At 32.8% G+C, this 23,832-nt stretch overlaps 3 protein-coding genes across 3 annotated transcripts; 1 reads left to right on the top strand and 2 right to left on the bottom strand.

The window, feature by feature from the left end:
• The first annotated feature begins 1,831 nt into the window (after positions 1–1,831).
• On the top strand, positions 1,832–3,630 carry LOC127248938 (putative ETHYLENE INSENSITIVE 3-like 4 protein). Its single transcript, XM_051271534.1, has one exon. The coding sequence runs from the start codon at positions 1,874–1,876 to the stop codon at positions 3,497–3,499; it is 1,626 nt and encodes a 541-aa protein (XP_051127491.1). The 5' UTR covers positions 1,832–1,873; the 3' UTR covers positions 3,500–3,630.
• LOC127248500 (type I inositol polyphosphate 5-phosphatase 5-like) lies at positions 3,521–16,121 on the bottom strand. Its single transcript, XM_051270863.1, has 10 exons — positions 16,014–16,121; positions 15,796–15,901; positions 15,621–15,695; positions 13,502–13,589; positions 13,306–13,410; positions 8,644–9,076; positions 8,081–8,271; positions 7,882–7,990; positions 3,962–4,107; positions 3,521–3,876 (listed from the first exon to the last, which is right to left on the bottom strand). Exons 1-10 carry the CDS (start codon positions 16,119–16,121, stop codon positions 3,633–3,635), a joined length of 1,605 nt encoding a protein of 534 aa, XP_051126820.1. The 3' UTR covers positions 3,521–3,632.
• A 2,057-nt stretch (positions 16,122–18,178) lies between these two features.
• LOC127248805 (uncharacterized) lies at positions 18,179–22,273 on the bottom strand. Its single transcript, XM_051271339.1, has 2 exons — positions 21,053–22,273; positions 18,179–18,622 (listed from the first exon to the last, which is right to left on the bottom strand). Exon 1 carries the CDS (start codon positions 22,200–22,202, stop codon positions 21,054–21,056), a length of 1,149 nt encoding a protein of 382 aa, XP_051127296.1. The 5' UTR covers positions 22,203–22,273; the 3' UTR covers positions 18,179–18,622; position 21,053.
• Between the last annotated feature and the right edge of the window lie 1,559 nt (positions 22,274–23,832).

The following is a 23,832-nucleotide window of genomic DNA, read 5'->3' as shown; positions in this document are numbered from 1 at the left end:
TATCTATATTAAGATCAATATTAGTATGTTTTATGCTCCCTCTGTTCCATAACTAAATATCAATTTGTTTTTTGCACGTAATTTTAAAAATATTAGTATTATATTTGGATGGAGTAGGAATAAAGTAGAAATGACTAAAATAACCTTATTAGTATGTGTGATATAAAAGTAATGATATTTGTGTAATATATTGTAAGTCGTAAATATATTTATAATGTTAGGTAGATAATGCAGTTACTAAAAAAGAAAAGGGATACTTTATTATGGGACGGACTAAAATAAAATAAATAGATATGGAGGAGTATAACTTTTTTATATATTGTTAGCTAATTTGCTTCAATTGTATTAGATTACTATAGATCAATATATTGTTAGCTAATGACATGACATATGTATTATCATTATTGTATGTATTGTCCATACTTAGTACTTCTTTGTGTTCAAAAAAATTATGTAATTTTGATTGAATGCAAATACTAAGAAATAATCAAATAAAAAGTAAATTAAGAATACGCTAGAAAATTTATTAATAAATTAATAAAAAAATATGAAAATAAAAAATAGTAATAAAATTATTATTACTTATTAATTACAAATAATAAACTATTTTATTACAAATAGACCATGCATACAAAAAAATTATCGAGATTATTTTAGTAAATAGAGAATATATATAGATTCCATCCATAAAAATATGCTTATTTATTTATTTATTTTAAGTAAAATATTATAGTACTTCTGTCTCACAACTAAATATTCATTTACTTTTAACGCCTATGAAATTGAATATTAATATTATTTCATACCTAAGTATAATTTAAGAAAATTAATACTTACATAAATATTGTATAATATAAATACAATGATATTTATATAAAATATTCTACAAATATATAAAATATTTTTAACATTAAATACAATAAACTAAAAAAAAAAAAAAATATTTTGTTACACAACAAAGAAAATATTACAGCATATTTTATACTTTAAAGAAAAAAAAAAATTCAATCAAAACTCAAATACATTAAAATCCAATATTTTGTGTTTGTTTGAGGATTGGATGTTAAATATACTATTCATCCTATTTTTTTCCAAAAAAATATCAAATCAAACACCTATTTATTATTTTTTATATTATACTAAAAATCAATTTTACATTCAAAATATCATATTAACACATATTTATATCACATCGTACAACTATTTAAATTCAAAATTTTTACTATTATTAAAATCAACTCAAAATCCAAATCCTCAGAAAAAGACACCCTCAAGTAGCCTCCTCCTGCTTTATATGGATAACTTTCCAATTCCATGCCATTGGAATTTATTTCTTTATTCATTAAAGAATTTATCCAAATTTTACTATTTATTTAAATTTTTTATTTAAAAATATTAAATTAAATATCTATTTTTTATTTTTTATATTCCTTCAGTTCCGTTGGAAGGATGACATTTGTTTTTGTGCTTAAATTTTTTAATATTAATATTTGAATTATAGTAAAAGACAAAAATATTCGTATTAGTATAATATAATATAAAAGTAATGATATTTGTGTAATATATTGTAAAATAAAAGAATATTTATTATGTTAAATAGATAATATAATTAAAATAATAATATTATTTTAAAACGAACAAAAAAATAGAAAATAGTAACTATTCCTGAGGACGAATAAAGTATTATATTAAAAATTAATTATATATTTAAAATATTATATTACAGTGTGTTGACAAGCTGATTGCCACTCAGTCACAGCCACCATTAATTCATCACTGCTCACATCTGCAATTCCCAATTGCCAATTTCCCAAAACCAAATCCCTAATTTTCATCCATAATCGCCACCTTATATATTTCTGACGCAATTAACATGCATCATCATCATCATCTTCTTTTCTTCCCCAATCCCCCAATCCTTTCCCTATATATATCCACCCCCTCTGCTCCAGAAGCCCCCCCACCGCCATTATCAGCAACAATCGAATTGATCATACAGACAGCAATGGTGGAGATTCACGACGAACAGATCGATCCACCCAGCCCGAGCCCGAGCACTTCCACGGAGACAATGGAGGACCTCCCCGGCACCGACGACGACGACGACGAAGGAATCAGCTACGACGACTTGAAGCACCGGATGTGGAAAGACCGCCTTCTGATGAAGAAGATGAAGGCCCGCAAGGACTCGTCGGCCGGCACCTTCACCGACGCCATGGCTGCCAAGATGGAGCAGTCGCGGCGGAAGAAGATGTCCCGCGCTCAGGACGCCGTCCTCAAGTACATGGTCAAAATGATGGATGTCTGCGACGCCCAGGGCTTCGTCTACGGCATTGTCCCCCGCAAGGGCAAGCCCGTCACCGGCTCCTCCGACAGCCTCCGCGAGTGGTGGAAGGAGAAGGTCCGATTCGACCAGTCGGCGCCGGCGGCGATCTCTGAGTTCCTTCCCGCCGCCGCCGCGGCCGATGATGATCTAATAAACCTGGACCCGGAGTCGTACATGAATTTGCTCCAGGACCTCCAGGACACGACTTTAGGGTCTCTCCTCTCCGCCCTGATGCAGCACTGCGTGCCCCCGCAGCGGCGGTTTCCGTTGGAGAGAGGGCTGGCTCCGCCGTGGTGGCCGAAGGGGGACGAGCTGTGGTGGGGGAATCAGGGGGCGGCGCACGAGCAGGGTCCCCCGCCGTACCGGAAGCCCCACGATTTGAAGAAGGCGTGGAAGGTCAGCGTTCTGGCTGCAATAATCAAACACATGTCGCCCAATCTGGATCGGATGAGGAGACTGGTGAACCAGTCGAAGTCATTACAGGACAAGATGACGGCGAAGGACACCGTCACGTTGTCCAAAGTGGTAGGCCAGGAAGAAGCCCTGATGAAGCAGGCGCAGAAGTCTCTGAAAATATCGGATGAGGGGTCGTCGGACAAGGACAAAATCGGGGGGAGGACGACGGGTAATGAGAAGAGGAAATGCTCGCCCGACGTGGCGGATTCGGGTTTGGGTCTGGATGCGGATCCGGATCCGGACATGGATCCCCTTTACTACGCATGTCAGAATTGGAAGTGCCCGCAGAGCGACGTCGAGTACGGATTTCCGGACAAGAATTCGAGGCTGGAGCACGAATCAGTGTGCGTTTACAGGGATGATCTGAATCTGAATCTGGATCTGGATCTGGATGAGAATGTGGCGAGCTTGAGGGAATGGATACAGCTGGCGCTGGAGAAGGGGGACGAGATGTCAGGGGTAGGGCTAGGAAGCTGCAGACAGTCTGATTATGGGTTTGATGGGGAGAAGAATGTTGACGACGATGTTTCAGCCATGGATAGATACTCGAATTACTGGGGGGTGAATTGTAATAATGATAACAACATGTTGCAGTATGGTTCGGACATGGATTTGAACGCGCGACCGTTGGAGGAGACCACCTTGCGTGAAGACAGCAATGCTGCTGCTGCTCATACTTCAATTTGGGACTTGGCTTATCAACATGTAGGGAAGTAAAATTATATATATATATATGTATGTATGGATTGTGTGTCGTGTAGTGATTTGAATTAATTAATATAAGTTAAATGAAAGAATGGAGATATACAACAGAGGCCAGCATTGTAATTACTAATACTAGTAGTAGTGTTTATGGCGGCGGGCGGGGAATAGGATTGATTTGGAAATCCCGATGGGTGGCTGCGCAGGAATAACCCTTTCGAAGTCGGAGTCCGGTGGCGGCGGCAGGTTTGGCGGGAAAATCATTTTGGATTTGGATTTGAATTTGGAGGGAGAAGAGAGCGCAGACAGGGCGGTGGTCGGAGAATCGGGATTCCCGGCGAATGTAGCATAGCTGTTGGATTCCGTCGCCTCGCCATAGTATTCTGTCGCACCTGCATCCATAATATATGTATATATATATATATATGATATGAGATGAGATGAGATGAGATGAGATGATTAAGTAGAGGTACGGACCAGGCTGGGGTCCTACGTTTCCTCTTGTTGCAATTGGCGCCTGCATAGGAATCGGAATTGTGTGTGTATTTGTAGGTTGGTGCGAACGTTATCTTCCCTTCTTTCCATCCTTGGAACACTCTCCCTGCCTCTCTCTCCCTTATCAGCTGCATATATATATATATATATATATAAATATAAAACAAATACTGTATAATAAATCTTAAATAAATACAATAGTCCGCGCAGTACATATTTACCATTAATCTCGTCTAGAGTTGTTAACATTTGCGAATAAGACTCATGTTCGTTCGTTAAGCTTTCGAGCTCGGTTCGTTAAGAATTTTTGTTGTTTGAACTCATGTTCGTATTCGGCTCATTTAGGTTCGATTAAGCCTGTTCGAGTTCGTTCGGCTCGTTTAGGCTCGATTAAGTTTGTTCGAGCTCGTTTGTTTTATTTTTATAAATTTATATATAAATTATAAAGAAAATTTAAAATTATTTTATTTATATATTTTAAATTAATATTTTATTTATTTATAAATTATAATTATATATATAATATTTATAATAAATATATTATTTTAAGGAACGTTCGCGAACATTCGAACAAAGCTCGGGCTCGTTCGTTAAACAAACGAGCCTGTTTATGTTGTTCGGCTCGTTAATGTTCGCGAATGAGCTTTAACCGAGTCGAAACGTGCCGAGTTCACGAACGACTCGATTCATTTAACAGCTCTAATCTCATCATACGAGATAGGTTCATCTAAAATTGTGTTATTTGTATATCTCCTACGTGATAATTAAATTGTTGATTAGCCCTAAGACTATGTTCTTTTAACAAAAAAAAACATACATATATATTTTCAAAAATATTAATATGTCACATATATTCATTATTTTTATATTTTCTACATAATTTCATATATCTCACATAAAAAAAAAAAAAATTATATATATATTCTTTCAAATTATCTTACAAAATAAACACACATCCTAAAGTACCATAACTGTTCTCTATACTTTCCATTGTTATTGTTAGTTACATTTGAATTTATTTTTATTTTTTCTTGTAAAAAATTATCAAAGTATGCTACATTGTCACATGTTCCAAGTTTGCTCAAGACAATAAAGAGTCTTCTTGAGTCAGTAGACTTTCTCCTTTTAGTTGGTAGACATAGCAGTTAACTTTAAAACTCCACTTAGAAAAAATTGATTTTACAGCTAACTGGTATATTTTTCATTCTTTTTGAGTTGATACATTCTAGTTGCATGCATTTTGGCTACCGGTACAAAGGTTTTAGAGAAATCAACTCCACAAACTTGCAGGTAACCCTTGACACTAATATCAGGGGTTACCTATTTTGAAATTATCCTTAAGAAAACATGTTTTAACTCTAGAGTTATTTCAAATGGGCTTCCGAAAAAAAAAAATGTGTACACATCTTCCTTAACTCATCTCCATCAACACTGACTTCTACTTAAAAATACAACATTCACGTTGTCCTCACTCACGCACACTCTGAGAGACCTTCCAGGACGCAACACATCTTGAAACCGCTATAGAAAAAGTAAGTTTAACTTTAGAATTCTCTCAAGTGAGCTCTCAAAAAAGAATGTACCCACGTTTTCCTTAACTCATCTCTATCAACGCTGGCTTCTACTTAAAAACACAACGTTCATGTTGTCCTCACTCACGCACACTCTGAGAGATCTTCCAGGACGCCACCTATCTTGAAAATACCATAGAGCAAGTAAGTTTAACTTTAGAATTTTCTAAAGTGAGCTCCCAAAAAAGAATGTGCACACATCTTCCTTAGCTCATCTCTACCAACATTGGCTTCTACTTAAAAATACAATGTTCACGTTGTACTCACTCAAGCACAATCTGGGAGATCTTTTACGACGCCACCCATCTTGAAATTACCCTAGACCAAATAAGTTTAACTCTAAAATTCTCTCCGGTGAATTCCCAAAAAGAGATGTGCACATTATTGACATGTGTAGTTTATTCAATTCATTTGAATTTTTTTTAGTACCGGAGGTATCACATCATTCCCAACTCATTTCTTTTAGTACCGGAGGTATCACATCATTCCCGAACCATCTCTATCAACACCAGGTGTATCACAATTATCCACCAACTCTTCAAGATTCAATGTGAATCTTTGGGAATTTTTATCAGCTCTTTTTATCTATTCCTACTTTTTATCCTCAAACAGCGACATCCATGCTAATATTCATTTTTCATGACTATGGATGGTGTATTCTATATCATGTTGATATTGAACTATAGATAACAAAAATTCCAGTTTCAAATCTTTCTTATCACTTCTCTTTTAATTTGAGACACATGAGAAGAACACAAACAATAAAAACCTACTCATCAAAATCAAAAGCCTTTCAATCTTTTGCACAACAATGTGATCAAATTATGCACTCTAATATATTTGATGGATATTTCAAATCAAGCTTGTCTATGGCATGATTGGCTCGACATGTCAACTTTGACTACTTAATAAACATAGAAAAAAAATAAGATGGCAATTGAAGTGCCACCAATCATACATCCAAACAAGCTTTGTCATGGATGTCTCGTTGCAAAGCAACCTCACTAGTCATCCTACCTTAGGAAAACTGTCAAATGAATGAGCCTTTTAGATTATTTTACACTAATCTTTGTGGGCTGATCACCATATCGACACTAGAAGATAATAATTACTTCATGCTCACTGTCGATAATTTCTCACGATTGATGTGGATATTTGTAATTAGATAAAATGATCAAGTATGTGCCATATTCAAGAAATTCAAGCAATAAGAAAGAATAAAAGAGTATGATATTGGTGGTGAATATCTCTCAATAGAATTCACTAAATCCTGTGAAAAAAAAAAAAAAAAGTAGACAATGGTAGAGAGTTGACTTCTATATAATGTGATTATTCTCAATATTGAAATGAATGCCAATTGAGAATATATGAATATTTTGGGAAATTTAACAAGCTATAAATTCAATTCTAACCACAGAATAGCAACATAAAAAATAAAAAAGTTCAAAGATAGGACAGTGTGTTGGAATGGTTTGGTAAAAGCTTGAGACTTGGTAAGATTAATTTAGCATGCCCCTCTTAATCTTAGAATCTTTTTTTGGTTAATACTGACAAAGTCTTAACTTTTTACCAACTCATTCCAGCATATTGCCATATCTTTCATATTTTTCAAATTTTCCTTTTTTCAGTTTTTGGTATTTTATAGTTATATTTGAGATTATCCTTTGTTACACTCCCTACAAATATGTATGTTACATTGTCGGTTATTTTAAGATTTTATAATAACATATTAAATAGCTTTCACTTTCCACTTATGTTTACTTTTTTTAGAAGAGAGAGAAACATCGTACTCATCTAGAATAATTATTATTTTATTCCTTATTATTTTATTTACTGTATAATTCTTAATTATGAGTTTTGGGTTAGGGCACAGGTCATGTTAAGATTAGACGGCTCTGTGGTTCTTTATTTTTATTGATTCGAATAAAGTTTTCTTTGCAACTAACCCTAAGTCCTAACACACTCCCTGTGAATATGTATGTTACATTATTAGTTATTTTAAGATTTTAAAATAACACATTGCATAGCTTCATTGGAGGCAGAACCTAACTACAAAGTATACTTTCTCTATATTAATAATATTTATTCTTTGACAAGTATGGATGATAATGGACACAATTCTTACACTGTTGATCTTGTGCATTAAGGATATTAGATATTGGTATATAAATTTTTACTTGTCCAATGCATAGATTAAATAGCAGTATACATATTTATTTCTCAAAGCTCTTTTATAATGAGTCCCCCATTTCTTTCCCAGTTTTCTTCAAAATAAACAAAACTTAAGATAAGATAATAAAAGATACTTAGACGATATAAGGTAGAAGGAACCTGATCTTTTGCGAGCAATGAGTCCCAATTATTGTCCTCTAACAAAACCTTTGTCTCTTCATAACTCATCGCCACTCTATAATTCAAGTCTCCCAGCCAAACAATACGTCTGCATCACACACACATGCAATAATTGATTAAACACTAGGACATTGATTCTTTATTCCTATCTATAATAATATAGATATTTATTACATACTCATGATCCAGGATTTTTTCGGGGATTCCATTATCATTCTCGCAAATCTTGGGAAAATGAGTGCCTTTCAAAATTTCTGCCACGTCGCAATTCCTACGCAGCTCGTCGCCTTCTTTCTCACCGGAGGCCAAGTGGCTACACACGAAGCAGAAGCTCGTTTTTTGCACTGTCATGCTTATTGCAATACATCCCTGAACATACATATATTAACTATATATTCAAATATTTTTAAGGCAAAAATGCTTATAACCTACCTATGTTTTGAAAAACTTTGCACCATAACCCATTATGATTTAAAAACTGCACAAGCCTTCCTGTGTTTTAAAAATATTTCACAAAATTCCTTAAAATTGTATGAAACTCTATCGTATTTTTGAAAATATTATACGAAATCTCCTAAAATGAGGAATTTTGGGCAATATTTTGAAAACATAAGAAAGTCATGCATTTTTTAAATAACAGAAATAATAATAATAGTTCTTTTCAAACTACAGATGAACTATAAGTATTTTAGCCTATTCTTAATGAATACAATATAAAGATAGATAAATGAAGATGCTTACCTTGTTGCCGAGGTACCCCAAGATTCCTCTTCCGATACAAGAAATCCTAAGATGCCCAATGCCCGTGATAAGCTCTCGCCGAGCCCATATACACAAAAATAGCCCCACCATTTGCTTGCTAGCAACCACCTGATAGTTGAGCCTTTGTGCCAAAGACAACACTTCATGATCTGTTGCCCCATGCCAATAATGAATTTTTCCATTGCTACTACAATTACATGCTTTTAAAAGATGGTTCTCGCCCCTCAAAGTCTTTCCCAATGCTTTTAGAGATGACGGGTTGTTGAGGATGGTTGATGAGGCCTCTTTGCCCTCGCCCTCGTTGTAGGGTTTGTTGAGGGTGTGGTGTATAAGGGCCATCCATTTGGATGCCGGCTCGTTGTCTTCCATCACTAATACATTTCCAGCATTCAGCGGCACCATCTCCTGAAACCTGACCCCGCCATCACTTGGCTAAACAATTGTAATAACTTCTATCAACTTATGAGGACAATGAATGAAAATATGAATGAAGAGCAATTTGGGTTCTAAAATCAAGTAATATTTTGTGTTTCTTGGAATTGTGATTGAATTTTTTGTTTTAAAGTAGCATGTGTTATAAATTTATATGAATAATACTTTCTTCATCCACTTGATAAGTATACATTTGTTATTTTTTGTTATCCAAGCACAAATATCCATTTTTTTTTAGTAAGTATGGATCTCACTACAGATTACAAATACTCTCACATTTGTACTTATTTATATCAGTATCCTCATATTAACTTTACACAATATGAGAGTAAAATAGTATTCATATATCAAACTTATCAGAAACTTGAGAATTAATGTACCGTTGAAAAAAATTTAAAGGGGCATAGAAGGTACTAAAAGAACTCAAATCTAAAATAAGGTTACCATATACTAGCATGCTAGGTCGATCCCAAAAAAAATATATACTCCCTCCGTTTTGTAAAATTATGTCATTTGATCATACATGGATTTTAGGAAAAATGGGTAAAAATAGAAAAAATTTCTTTTTATAGTAAATAAAGAGTAAAAAAAATACTCTTTCCATCCGCCACTAAAAGTCACATTTACATTTTGCGTCGTTGTACTTAACATTAAAAATATTCTTATATTTGTATATTTTTTTGTACAAATGTCATTGTATTAATATTATAAGACATCAATTGAAGTATTTTGCAATTTTTTCTTAATTTGTACTACTTTTTTATGATATAATTAATATTAAAATATCAACACGCAAAAAAAGTAAATGAGACTCTTAGAACTGGACGAAGATAGTAGTATTTTTTTACTAAAAATAAAAACGGAAATACTTTTTAGTGAAAAAAAAAAAGAGCTAAGTTTAGATAACAAATGGTTTATCACACTAAAAACAATAATTGTAAGGATTACAAAATAAGAATTTTCATATTGTATTTAAATTAACTTAAAGTAATATTATCAACTCAACAATAAAATAATAACCCTTTTGATCTAGTCATACACTTGAGTACAAAAATTAAACTCAAATTGTCAGCACAACCATATTTAATAAATATGCATACCTCTCCCCTAAAGGTTGAGCCATAATTAGTATATATTTGGCAATGGAATATTAAGTTGTTTGCTGAATAAATTAGTTGTCTAGATTGTAGCTTTTTATATCTTGATCTTAAATCAATAATATGTTCTAACTATAGTCTACTAGAAATGTTATCAGTCGCCTTATCATGTACATTAATATTTTCAACAACGATAATATTTTCAATAATAATAATCATCTTCATTTCAGAACACTATAATTTATAATTTTTCAATCCAAGCTAATATTCTAAGAAATTTGACTTTATAAACTTCATAGGTAATTTTTCATTATAAAAAATACCATATTCTTGATAATAGGAATCTTCTTTTCAATAGTGCACAGTCAATTTTAATATAGTAATGAGATAACAACGATTGGAAAATGTCACAACCTAAACTCATTTTTGTAAACTAGATTTAGACAATATATAGTGTACATTCTTCGTATTGGTTATTTTAATACTATTGGTTGCAATAAAATATTTTAGGGTAAACTGTGTTTTTTTAGTCCCGTAACTAGACCCTTTATCATTTTAGTCTCGTAGGTGGAGTCTGTCGCAAACTAGTCCCATAAGTGAAAATTTTTCGCTATTTTAGTCCTTCGGCGCCGGAGACGCCCGCATGGCTCGCCGACACCTGGTGAACATGTGGATTTTTTTTTTCATTTTTTTTAATTTGTTTTTAATTGGATCAAATAAAAAAAATAAAAAAATACAAATAAAATTAAAAATAAATTAAAAATAAGTTTTTAAAAAAAATTAAAAAATAAAAAATAAATAAAAAAAATCCACATGTCCGCCAAGTCAGCAACACCTGGCGGACACATCACCTCCAGCGAGCCACGCGGGCATCTCCGGCGCCGGAGGACTAAAACAGGAAATTTTTTTCACTTATAGGACTAGTTTGCGACAGACTCCACTTACGGGACTAAAATGATAAGGAGGTCCAGTTACGGAACTAAAAGAACAGTTTACCCAATATTTTATTATGCTGTGAGAATGGAACCGTAAAATATTTTAGAACACCATAAATCTTGTAAAACTGATTATCTTCACTGGAACAAAACTTCAAAATATGTATATATTAATCTTTTTAATATTTTTGAATATCTCTACCTTTTGAAACATAATCAGCAACTCCTTAAATATTAAAATTGTTCTTCTTCAAGAAGCATACCTAAACTCCTTCAAAAGTAATCAATTATGGTAGTGAAAAATGTAACATGACCTCCCAATGTTACATTATACAAAAAAATTATGCAAATATTAGAATATTTTTAATATTAAGTGCAAAGACGCAAACGGATGGAGTATTTATTTATTTATTTGTTTTGTCAATTGGTTCTTTTTTCTTAATTCAATCATACCGAGTTGACATGTAACATCATCAAATGATTCTTTTGATGCAAAAACAACCTTGATATCTTTTCACCTTTTAAGACATGTAAGTTTGAAGGACTCTTAACATTTTTATTAACACAAACACATCTTTAAAAACCTTGAAACTCTACCTTTAGTAGACTAATTTAATCCTCTTAAATCTAGAGTGGTTATAGGTATGAGACTTCTCTTCATATCTAGAATACGCTTGAACACCCGGACAATGTTCTAATAACAATGTCAAACAACTTAATTTGGATTAATTCAATGCCACTACGCATGCATAATATGTCATGTACACACTAAGTCAAGGATTCATCATGAACTTTGGAGTTTTCCATAAAGGCCATAAGAACATCTTCAAACTTGTCTAAAAAGTGGTAGCTTGACAAAAGTTATATTTTTTTTGCTCAATTTTCTCTTGTGTTTAACGATTATTTTTATTTATGTCTTGTAACTAATAGGATCCAAACTTAGTATGTCCCAACTTCTTGTAGTAGTAGCACATCTTTGCCTTTTGGACTGAGGTATACATACCTTTATAATAAAACCTGAACTTATATGTATTGGTTTGCCTAAGACAACTAAGTCATTTTCTTGTGAGTTTGAGGGGAAAAATAATTTGTTTTATTTTTTCAATCACAACACTTCATAAACCTCTTCAAGAGTCAGAGTGTCTTGGTTATACAAAATAGTTCATTTAAAAGTTTAACATGAAATAGTAATGAAAATAAAAGAATAGGCCCAAATCTTCTTCATTATATTTTACCTTCGTACTTTTCAAACCAAAAATAATTGTATGAACATCGTATGTTGGTCTGAGACTAATCCTTCCGAAAACTAGTAGAATAGATATAGATTTGTTTCTTCATATGCGACTAGCTTGTCACATCTTTGAGTCTGGATTGAGAGCATTGTTTCCAACTATAACGATATTGAGAGTTATACTTTCAACTCTAACGGTATTGAGAGTCCTACTTTTGCCTCTAACTACATTAAAAACTTTATTTTTTACTGTAACTCCAAATGAGAATCTTGCTTACAACTCTAACGTCGTTCTTGTTGTTGAATCTAACTACATTGAGAGTTTTACTCTCTAACTATATTGAGAATCTTGGTTTCAGCTCTAACTATCTTGAGAGTCTTGTTTTTTTAATTTAGTTGCGTTGAGAGCTCTACTTTCAGTTTTAATGGCATTGAGAGTTTTGTTTCTAACTTTTCTTGTGTTGAGAGTAATGCTTCCAACTCTAACTCAATTAGAGTCATGTTTCTGATTCTAACTCAATCGTTAGTCATATTTTCGACTTTAACTCCCTTGAAAGCCCTAAATCTAATTCTAAAACTTATGTTTTCGAATATAACTCCGTTTTAAGCTATGCTTCTAACTCTAAATCAATTGGCAATTGTGTCTAAATTATCTTCTATTTCTCTTGGCAAGCGCTTGAGGAAAAACATTGAGATATTCTTTTTAATTTAATATATATTGTTATGATTCTTTAGATTAGACCGTTATTTGGCTATATGCATATTAAATAGTTATTATTTGAATTTATACTTTTATATACATCTCAGATTTCATTATTAATACTTTACAATATTGCAGTTATGCAAAATGTAACATTAATCACAAAATAACACTAGGCAAAATTGTTGTGGTGAATATAAACTAAGATGATGATATATATAAAGTGTGAGATTACATTTATATTACCCGAGCACGTAGATGTCTGCAGAGCTCTCCACCTGTAAGAAATCCTCAATGTTAAGTCCATTGCTTGGACTGTTCCCTCCTAAATTCCACGTTCCCACAAAAACCCTAATTTCATTGCAATACAAATTTTAATTAGTTACAATGAATCAACAGAACAATTAAATCCTCAAATTTGAATTTTCTCCTACACACATACCTAATTTCTTTAGTAATGTTGTCGGGTGCCATTGAAGCATCAGAACTGGAGATGTTTAAGCTTTCAATCCCATGGCTGCATAGCCTTTCTGAAACATGATAAGAGAAGGTTCAAAATATACAATAAAAAATTTAATTTTACCAAAGGAAATTAGTTTGTAATCTTTCCTTAATTTAAATTTCAAAATAAATTAAATATCTTTACTTTTCTTGTTTTTCCTTAATTTAAATAAATGTGTATGGATTTGCTTTTTTGTTTGCACCAGTAAATAATTCACTCATGCGTGAGATAATCTACCAAAATAATTTGGCTTTGTTTACATAATAATTTTTGAGATTTTGACACTATTTTTTTATAAGAAAAAAAAAAATAAAACCTTAATTTAAATTTCAAAATAACTTAAATCTCTTTACTTTTATTGTTTTTCTTTTTTAAGATGAAATAAATGTGTCTGGAATTTTTTTTGTTTGTACATGTAACTAATTCAGTCTTGTGTGAGATAACCTACCAAAATAATTTGGCTTTGTTTACACAATAATTTTTGGAATTTCTGCACTTATTTTTTTAAATATATATCAGACAAAATATATTTTTTCTCTATAAAATATTATATCAAATAATATATTTTTATTATTTTCAAATTGCCAAGGGGATTGGATCATATGTTGATATGTATATAAATTCAGCATATGTTGAATTTAATCCCAACTATTAATTTAAAATCTAATTATCTTAATTAAATAAATAATTTAATGATTAAGGGTGGGGATTAAATTCAGTAATACTGAATTTGTTTATTTAGCACAGCATCCATTCTGATTTTCGAAACTCTTATCTAAACAAAGTAGAGCTTTGTTAATTATTTGACACGTGCACTAAAACTACTAATTATTTCCTCCCACGTATTCTACAATATTTTTTATTTTGATCTGTTTCACATACTAAAATAGAAAATAATTCATACATTTTATTACATCACACCACTCAAATAAAAAAAATATATATACAAATTTCTCTCTCATCATAACACTTATATTCACTTATTCTATCCACCTAAATTATCGTGCCAAAATCAAAATGTTTCTTCTTATATGGACGGAGGGAGTACCATTTGCCTCAACCATATAATTTGTTTCACAATATTCAAGAATACTATACACATGTTCAAACTCACTCCTTCAAATTTTATCTTGTCATTCGCTTAATATCATTTACTTTGCAGATTTTCACGTCATCAAACTATATATATATATATTCAAGAATAATACACTCATTGTAGATTTACAAAGACAAACTATAACTAGATAGAATCGATCGTAGTTCATATCACAAAATTGTAAAAAGAAAGTTAAATAAATCTTGCAAGTGGAATTAAGAGCATATTATATATATATACAGGTAAACTGATTTTTTAGACATGTAACTTTATATCTTTTATCATTTTAGTCCCGTAATTTGAGTCTGTCGTAAACTAGTCCTGTAAAAAATTTTCGCAATTGTCCTCTGGCGCCGGAGATACCTACGTAGCACCCGTGTGGTTCGCCGTAGGACACGTGTCTTCCAGGTGAGCGACACCGGCAAACATTAAATTTTTTTTTTTAATTTATAATTTACATTTTTTTTTTCAAAATTTTTAATTTTTACAAAAACATAAAATAAATTAATTAAAAGAATTATAAGAATAAATCAACATATCTGCCAGGTGTAATTGATTTCACAGGCGGGTGCCACATAGACATCTTCATCTTCGGCGCCGGAGGATTAAAAGTTGTTAAGAAGGGATCCGAACTTTCAACCTAAAACCAATTGGTGACAGGTGGAGTGAACCTTCACCCTTATAAACCAGGGGAGATCCCACATTTTTCCAATGTGGGATATATTCAACAAAAGTGCGAAAATTTTCCAGTACTAGTTTGCGACATGATACGAGATTAAAATGATAAAGAAGTCTAGTTATGGACTAAAAAAATCAGTTATCCCTATATATATATATATACACACACACAAGTATGGATATTAAATGCATGAATCACTCGGAAAATGCATGAATCACTGGGAAAAGTTTGTTTCGTTTAGTTTTATGTATATATCATTATAGGTGTCGAGTATCGAATGTTACCTGAGAACCCTCTTTTAATGAAGGCTGGTGATGGTTCCTTAAGGCTTGTTGTTGATGCATTACTCGAATCCAAATCTGTCACCAAAAACCAACAAATTAGACACAATATATGCATATTCTAATTGGAAAATGAAAACAATTTAACTGTATACATATAGATATATAAGAGCAGTACCATTTTGATGTTTTAGATTATCTGCATCAGCATCAGGTTGAAGAATGTCATCTGAGATCTCAGTGCTGTTTCTTTTGGAACTGAAGATCCGAGGAATGAAAGACGTCTTATACATGCATCATTCATTACAAAAATCAATTATTAATTTCTGAAAAATTAAAATAAAGAATGAATTAATTAATTATAAAAGCGTACACAATATATAGAAGTAAAGACACCTTCTTTTTCTTTTCTCCTTTGAGATCAGCCACGGCGGTGGGGCTGGTGGTGCCGCCGCTGCTGGTATTGTCGGCGGGGTTAGAGTTCGCCGGAGGAGATGACGACATTGGCACATCGATGATATAATATTTGTATTTTAATTAGTTAAAGATAAGAGTCTAGAGAAGGAAGGCATCGTATAATGCAGATGGGTCATCATGCATGTTTTGTAAATTGATATTCTACCCAGAACTACAAAAATAATTTGATCTGAGGTTGTTTGTTGGCTTGATAAATGTGATAATTGGCGTTATGATTGAAATGGATTTATTCATATCTATTTTTAGGTCATTTCTTAGGGATACATTTGGTGTGTTGAGGCATAGGCGCCATGTCTTTCGGATTGTCGTGGAACTAAGCTAAATAATAATAATAATAATAATAATAATAATAGTAAATGGATGCAAGCTTAGAGTTTTGGATCTATTTCAATTATTTCGAAAAAAAAAAAAAAAACATTTTTAATCTCTTATTTCCCTCTTTATAAATAAACTATATTTTTGCATATTTAAAATTTTATAGTATAATATTTATATATAAGTAATACTTGTTCGGTCTTGTGGAATTACTCTTATTATTTTTGACAGGCAATTCAAAAAAATATTGAATTAGAAGTTGATTAATTTACTTAATTGATATAATCTGTGTATAATAAAGTGTTGTTTTGATTATTTTTTTTATTGGATGAAATATTAAAAAAAAAATGGGATGTTAATTTATTTTTAATACTTTATCTATTAAACTAAATATTCAATCTACATTTTACATAAAATTTTCTTCAAAAATTCTCCTGAAAAGTTTTACCCTACAATAATTTTACTAATTTCCCTCTATACTTCATTTTCATCACATAGCTCAATATATTCCATTCACAACCAATAGCAATATGACTTGCTATCCATTTTTTTCCATTTACAGACCATGCAAAATTTGAACAAGATTTCAGCAATCGAAGATTAAACTACAAATAACAAGAAGAGTAAAGAAGACATATTCATCAGTAGGATCAAAGGGATCAGCCCAACTTTGGGAAAGTGACATACAAACAGCAGCAATAAGACATAGAAACATCGACAGTAGTATAAGTATTTGCATCATATTCATTTTAACTACTTCTCCAAGCCAACAAAACAACAGGAACACTCGAAAAATTTACTAAAATAGCAAAGTAGCAAAACGAGTAGAAACAAGAGGTAAGTAATAGCATAGTCGAAAAATCATAGCTCCTATCTTTATTCACTTATGATCATTGTTTTTTTTTTTTTTTCCATGTTTTGAATCTCGCTTCTCAACATCAAAATCAACTTGTTAAAGGGAAGAAATTAATATATTATCGTGTCAAGTAAAATTGCTATCGTGCAATTCCTACTACAATATTGAAATAATGGAAAACTAATACAAGGTCTAATGTTACCATAAATTGCTAAAGTCAATGGTCTGGTGATGAATTCAATGTGATGTGATTAGACTGCATACCAATGCTATAAAGCCTAGTCTAATACCTCCCAGTAGACAACTACGACTTTAATTTATTCTTGAATCAATTATTTAAAAAAGAATACATAAGGTATTGGAAATAAAAAGATACGACAAATAAAATTCATATTGATAAAAAATGATTTTACCTTACTCAAAGCACAAAAAAGTATTTAGTGCCAAGTGAGGCCAACCCAAATCAATCTTCATCCCAAATTAAGAAGTTTATCACGAATGTGATGCTTATGTGTGCAGTTAGTCAGCTTATCTTTAATATAGATAGTATTGTTATGTTTTTTCTATCTATGTTCCCATTTACACATATAGTTCCGGAGAAAAGATCCTACAGAAATAGGCTACATCAACACGATTGATTCTATCATTAGAAATGTAGATGTTAAGCATGTCTAATCAATCAGGTTACCAAAAAAAGAAAGAAAAAAAGAAATCCCGATTTTAGCCAAGCAGCTAGTAGTGATGGTTTCGAAATTTTGTTGATTAACCAACCTTTGAATTAAATCGATCTCAATGTTAATGACTTGGGATATTTTCGTGCAATCCAAAGTATTCAGATAGTGTCAAGATTACTACACCGTAGATGATCATGAACACAAGTTCCCCGACCTTTTCGGTTGTAAGCACTTACAAGTAAATCAACAAGTAATGCAAATTTATTGAAAACATGAGCATATATTTTAACATATATAACAGCATAAAGAGAGCCGTATACTTATCCAAGGTTATTACCACATGGGTAGCCATAGAAATATAGAATCATAAATTTCAAAGCAGTCTTGAAGATCCATTCAAGGAGAAAAATCCAAACCCTGTTTCATCCTACAAAAGCAGATGAACAGGACATCAAATCTTAGCTCAAGTTAAAGGCCAGCAGATGCCATACCAGAGCCACCACCAAGTTCTCCACTCCAGGCCACATATATGAGAAATCGAGAAAAGCAAATGGCATAGAATATACAAGCAAAACTGCAAGCCAAAGAGAGGACAAATCTCCTAGTTCGCTTCCAGCCAAGATCTGCTATGAGTGATGGATAAACTTGCAGGGAATGGAATCGCATGGAGCAATCGATTGGTCCTGCATAGTGATGACCAACTAGCAGTTACATCCTGTAAACTTGTAAGATACTGAAAACAACACTAGGGATTATGTGTGCAACATGATTGTCATTAATCTGCGAATGTGATGCATCTACTTTTTCACAGGATAATGAACTCATAAACTAGTGTAATGTATTAACAGTGATAGAAATCAGAACACTCTCGACAGGCAGAAGTCTGTTGTCTATATTATAACATTTGACACTTCTATTAGATCCATTAGCTAAACAAGAATGGTAAGCTGTATATCAAGTTGAGCTACCAGAAACATTATATTTAATATGGTGTAGACAAACTAATAGTCGTGTTCCATGTAGAATTATACTGCATAGGAATTATATATAATGCATAGCTTTAATATCCACTAGGAATTATATATAATGCATAGCTTTAATATCCACTCTCGTAGTCATATTTTTATGCACAGCCTGGTACTTTTTTCAATATGAGATCCCAAGTAACTATCAGCCATTCTGCAACGGGAGGTTACATCCACATTAACTGATGATGCAATCCCATTATCAGAAAATATCAAATAGCAAGAAAGAGTTCACGTTTAGACTGATAGACACCACTACACTAGGAAAAAATTGCCACAACCATATGCCCAACTAGATGCTTTGATGAGCATAGCATTTCGATCTAATCAGAGAGATGTGAACCACGTTGGACTTCCAAATATGGTTCATCTTGCGAGTCATATCCACCAAAGTTTAATGAGATTGCCTGGTAAACCAAAGTGGTTTTTGCACTTCTACTGTGTCAATTGAACAGTTACATCAGTTGGAGCAAAACCTCATCATCAGTTCACCAATGTCAGAGCTAAACATTGCCCTTGGTGAATGAGTCTTGTCCATCCATTGTAAATTTTCACCCTTAATATATGTTGAACAACACATAGAATATAATTTCTCCGCTTGTTAGTCCTCATCTTGCTTTCACTTAAGTATTTGTCAAACTATTCAAGTTAAACGTTCACAAGAATTCCTCAATTCATGATGAAAGGCTTTACAATAGTTGCCAATAAGCTTGTGCTGCTCAATGGCGCAAAACATCATGAAACAATGGTGTGTATCATTTAACAATGTGCATTGTAGAACTAAATACAAAATACACTATAATGCAATTGTAATTTTCACCAAAACGCAAAAAATAAGTGAAAATAAACAAAACAATGATGTTTAATCTTCATAAACAAAGAAAAAGTAGGTTTAACAAAGAACATTAATAAAAATCTTTGAACTTACATCAAATGTGTAATAATCTATTACTTTGAACTCTGAGGAAAGTAAAATAAGAAAAGGGAATATTGAAAGCTTATGTGAATATTTTGAGTACGCAAGTGGAAAATAAGGGAAATAAGCAAAAAGGTTGATAAGGATAAGAGAAAGTAACAAACAACGTTAACAGATAAGAAAGAAATGACACAAAAGGTAATGCAGTAGCATTCCTCTCATTTCTTACGTTTCTTGAAATACAGAAGAGATAATCAAGAATCACAGACCCACAAAACTCAGCACAGCCCAGAGCTGACTCATAAGAATAGGACTAAGCTAAGTCCTTAAGGTGCCTCGCCCCATAAGCATAAACAATGAAATTTAACACATAAAAATAGAAAACAGTTCAATGATGACCCTAACGGATGAGCCATCCCTCAAAATATATTCTCTTAGGTTCATACAACACTAACTTAGAAAAGGAAACATTTATTTCCCCGATCAGAGGGATATAAGGCTAACACTAATACTCACTACTTGATGCTATATCATGACAACACTAGGAAAGTATCAAATGAAGAGTAGTGAGATAAGGATAAATGATATAACAGTACTCTATGCTATATCATGACACCACTCAGAAAGATTTTGCTGAGTGCTCAATATATGTGGTCTTCTTGACTCTGAAAAACAAAACGAAAGCATCATCCAGAAACACCATGCAGCGATCATTTATATAACATACAATACAAATATGAATGCATGTGTCTCCACTCTCAAGTCTGCAATGTTAGACAACATAGATGTAACAATGTACTGAGACTTATTTAATCTCATTGCTAAAAAACATCAATTTCAACACCAAAATTATATCCTAAACAACACATTCAACCACCATTTTCCACACCAAAAATTTAAAATCCAAAAATACAAATAAAAGCACCCTCAATTTTCTATTACATACACACATCAGATCATTTTTCACACATAATATAGCTAACTAAATCAATGTCAATGCAGGTTGCATAAAACGAGAGCAAAAAGAAGAGAAACAGTCGGAGATTGATCATCATCAATCACAAAGCCATAAAATCATTTGGGCCAAAACACACAAGTCCGCAACACATACCAAAAACAAGAATAGCAAATCCAAGATAACAATCCAGCAGTAGATCTGAAAAGAGTTCTACCTCATATCCTAGTACACGAAGTATCAAAGTCATCAGGGGCAACCCTTGCAATCCATGTAGTGAGTGTCTTCTTTATATCCGCATGATTCACATAGGCCAACTCATACATACTGCACAGATTCACGACGATAGTCTCGTTCAATGCCATGGTCGGAATCCTCTCCAAAGCACTCTCCAACACCTTAATAGAATCAGACAAATCCCTTAAGTACATCAAACAAAGAGCCTTGTTATTAATGGCCACCACATCCGACCCATCCCTCTCTATACATTCCTCATACTCCCTCACAGCTGACACATAGTCTTTCTCAACCAGATACATCAATGCCTTATTTCTACTCATTAAATTCTTCATCGCCACATCTCCCGCTGCAAGTTTTTCCACCTCTGCAAAAGCTTGCTTTGCCCCATTCAGATCGCCGTATTGCATTTGCACGTATCCCAGTTTCGAAACCAGCAAAGGATCCTCGTTTTTGGTTATTTCAGCCTTCAACAACGACAAGCACACCCTAAACTCCTTTTGGCTCAAATGATAACTTAAAATCGTATTTACCACAAACGCCTCACGCTTCTTCCAGAGAGTGAGCGAAATATCGGTAGAATCTCGATTTGGAGTCAGTTTCTTATCCCGGATAAAATGGAGGAGAGCATAGAGGCGATCGAGGGATAATTGGCGGTCACCGAGGGTGAACGGTAAATAAGCGTGCAACCATCGGAGGGCAAAAGGGATCATAGATCCTGGTTTTTGATTGGGGTAATGATCCGAATACGATTCGAATAAATATTGGCTAGATTCGAGATCGTCGTCCAGAGATTGGAGCTCTTGCTGCGCCTCGGAGTAGCGGCGGAGCTTGACGAGGGCGAGGAGGTTAAAAGTGAGATAAATGAGATGCTCGTGAGGTTTAGAGAGAAGGGAGAGTGAGCGGGAACGCGCCACCTTGTCGACAATGGTCCGCCAGGCGCCGCGGCAGGCGAGGTCTTGAAGAGTTGAAATCTCGTGGCAATAGGAGTTGGGAGAGGTGTAGGGACTGGACAAGGGGTCATCATTGACGGCGGTGGTGGTCGAGAATGAGTTGGCTGGCGGAGGCGGAGATGGAGATGGAGATGGAGGTATAGGATCAACGTCAAGGTCAGGTTCAGGGATTTCCATGGCCGAAGAAAGGGAAATCGCCGATTGCCGTCGATGAGCTTCTTCTCTCCTCTAATATAGAAATTCTTTTCTGAATAGTTGGGGTTGGGCTGGCTGGCAGCCCAAATATAGTTTGGATTGGATGCTCATGGTTGACTCGGAGGACCATTTATTCATTCAATTGTGTTGCCACAACTCACTCCAATTTAGCAAATTTTTAAACTGCTGACAAAATTATACTAAAAAATATACTTCTTTTTACACATATTAATAAATAATTCTCCCTTCGTATAGAACTACAGTCTGAGTTGAATTTGACATGAAATTTAAAAAATATTTATATTATATTGGTAGTGAGTAAAAAATACGGATAAAAAACGTTTTGCCTTTGTAAGTGTATTAGTATAAAAAGTAGTGGCAATTGTGTAATAATAGTGAAAAAGTAAATGTAGTTTTACGGTGATATAGTTATTTATGGAAATGAGACTATTGTTTTGAGACAGATAAAAATGGTAAACAGGACTATTGTATTAGGACGGAGGGAGTAATATTTTTTATTAGTTACTGAAAGCGTGTAAAAAGTTTCTATATTTTTTGTCTTTGACTTTATACATAAAGTAATAGTATATGTAATAGTATATTTGTAATTTAAATAAAAGTTAAAAAGGAATAGGAAATAAATACTTTGAAATGAGATAGACGAAAATGATAAAAAAATAAATATTTTAAATTTGAACGGAGAGAGTATATATTATTCTTTATTTTATCTTGCTACAAAATATATCTTCTAAAGTCCTCATTTTTGTCTTCCGAACCCTGTCATGTTAACACGATGGTTGGTCTACACACTTACGGATGAAAGAAATAATAATTTTTACAAACATACGAGATAAACAAAAGACAAAAGGTATATGAAATATTTTATACAATTTTTTTCTTTTAAATGTTCACCTATGAATAGGGTGTCCCTCCATCTTGTATAATAAAGATCCAACCTCGTCAAATAAAAAATAAAAATAAAAATAAAGTACTGTATTTATTTAGTGTTTTTAATTTAGGTATTTCTTTAATGTTAAATATAAAAAATTATGTCGATAATATAAAAATTATTTTTTTTAATTGCGAAACTTGTGTCATATTGTTTGGGAACGAAAAAAAAAAACCTCCAAATTCGTCAAGGAAGTCATTGAAGTCAAACTGATAATCAAATTCATCTTCATAGAAATCAAATTTCCCCGAAATGTATGAAAGAAGACATCGATGCTAAATTCAAGACTAAATCCATTTTTGAAAAAATCAAATCACTCCAAATCATTTAAAAAAAAAAAAAAATGAACCAAAGATCAAATTCCTCTACTATAATTTTTAAAGAAGTCATCCAAATCAAATCAAAAATCAAATTAATTCGGAAAAAAGAAACAAATGATCATATTAGAGAAATGACTCAGTTCAATTCAATCTAATTTTTGTATCTACTATTATAATTTTATTATAGTTATGATATAATTTTTTTTCGTATATATAATTAATAAATTGCCGTTCATTGATTTGATTTTACCTTTAGAAATGCATGAGATTGGCAATAAATAAATAGACAAAAATTTGTTGTAAGTGATTTAAAATGTAAAAAGACAGAGACTTCCTCATCTAT

Source organism: Andrographis paniculata, unplaced genomic scaffold (genome assembly GCF_009805555.1).
Source record: "Andrographis paniculata isolate CXL003 unplaced genomic scaffold, ASM980555v1 Contig34END, whole genome shotgun sequence".
Taxonomy (NCBI): Eukaryota; Viridiplantae; Streptophyta; class Magnoliopsida; order Lamiales; family Acanthaceae; genus Andrographis; species Andrographis paniculata.
The sequence above is the reverse complement of the archived record's forward strand: the minus strand, read 5'-3'. Positions and strand labels throughout refer to the sequence as shown.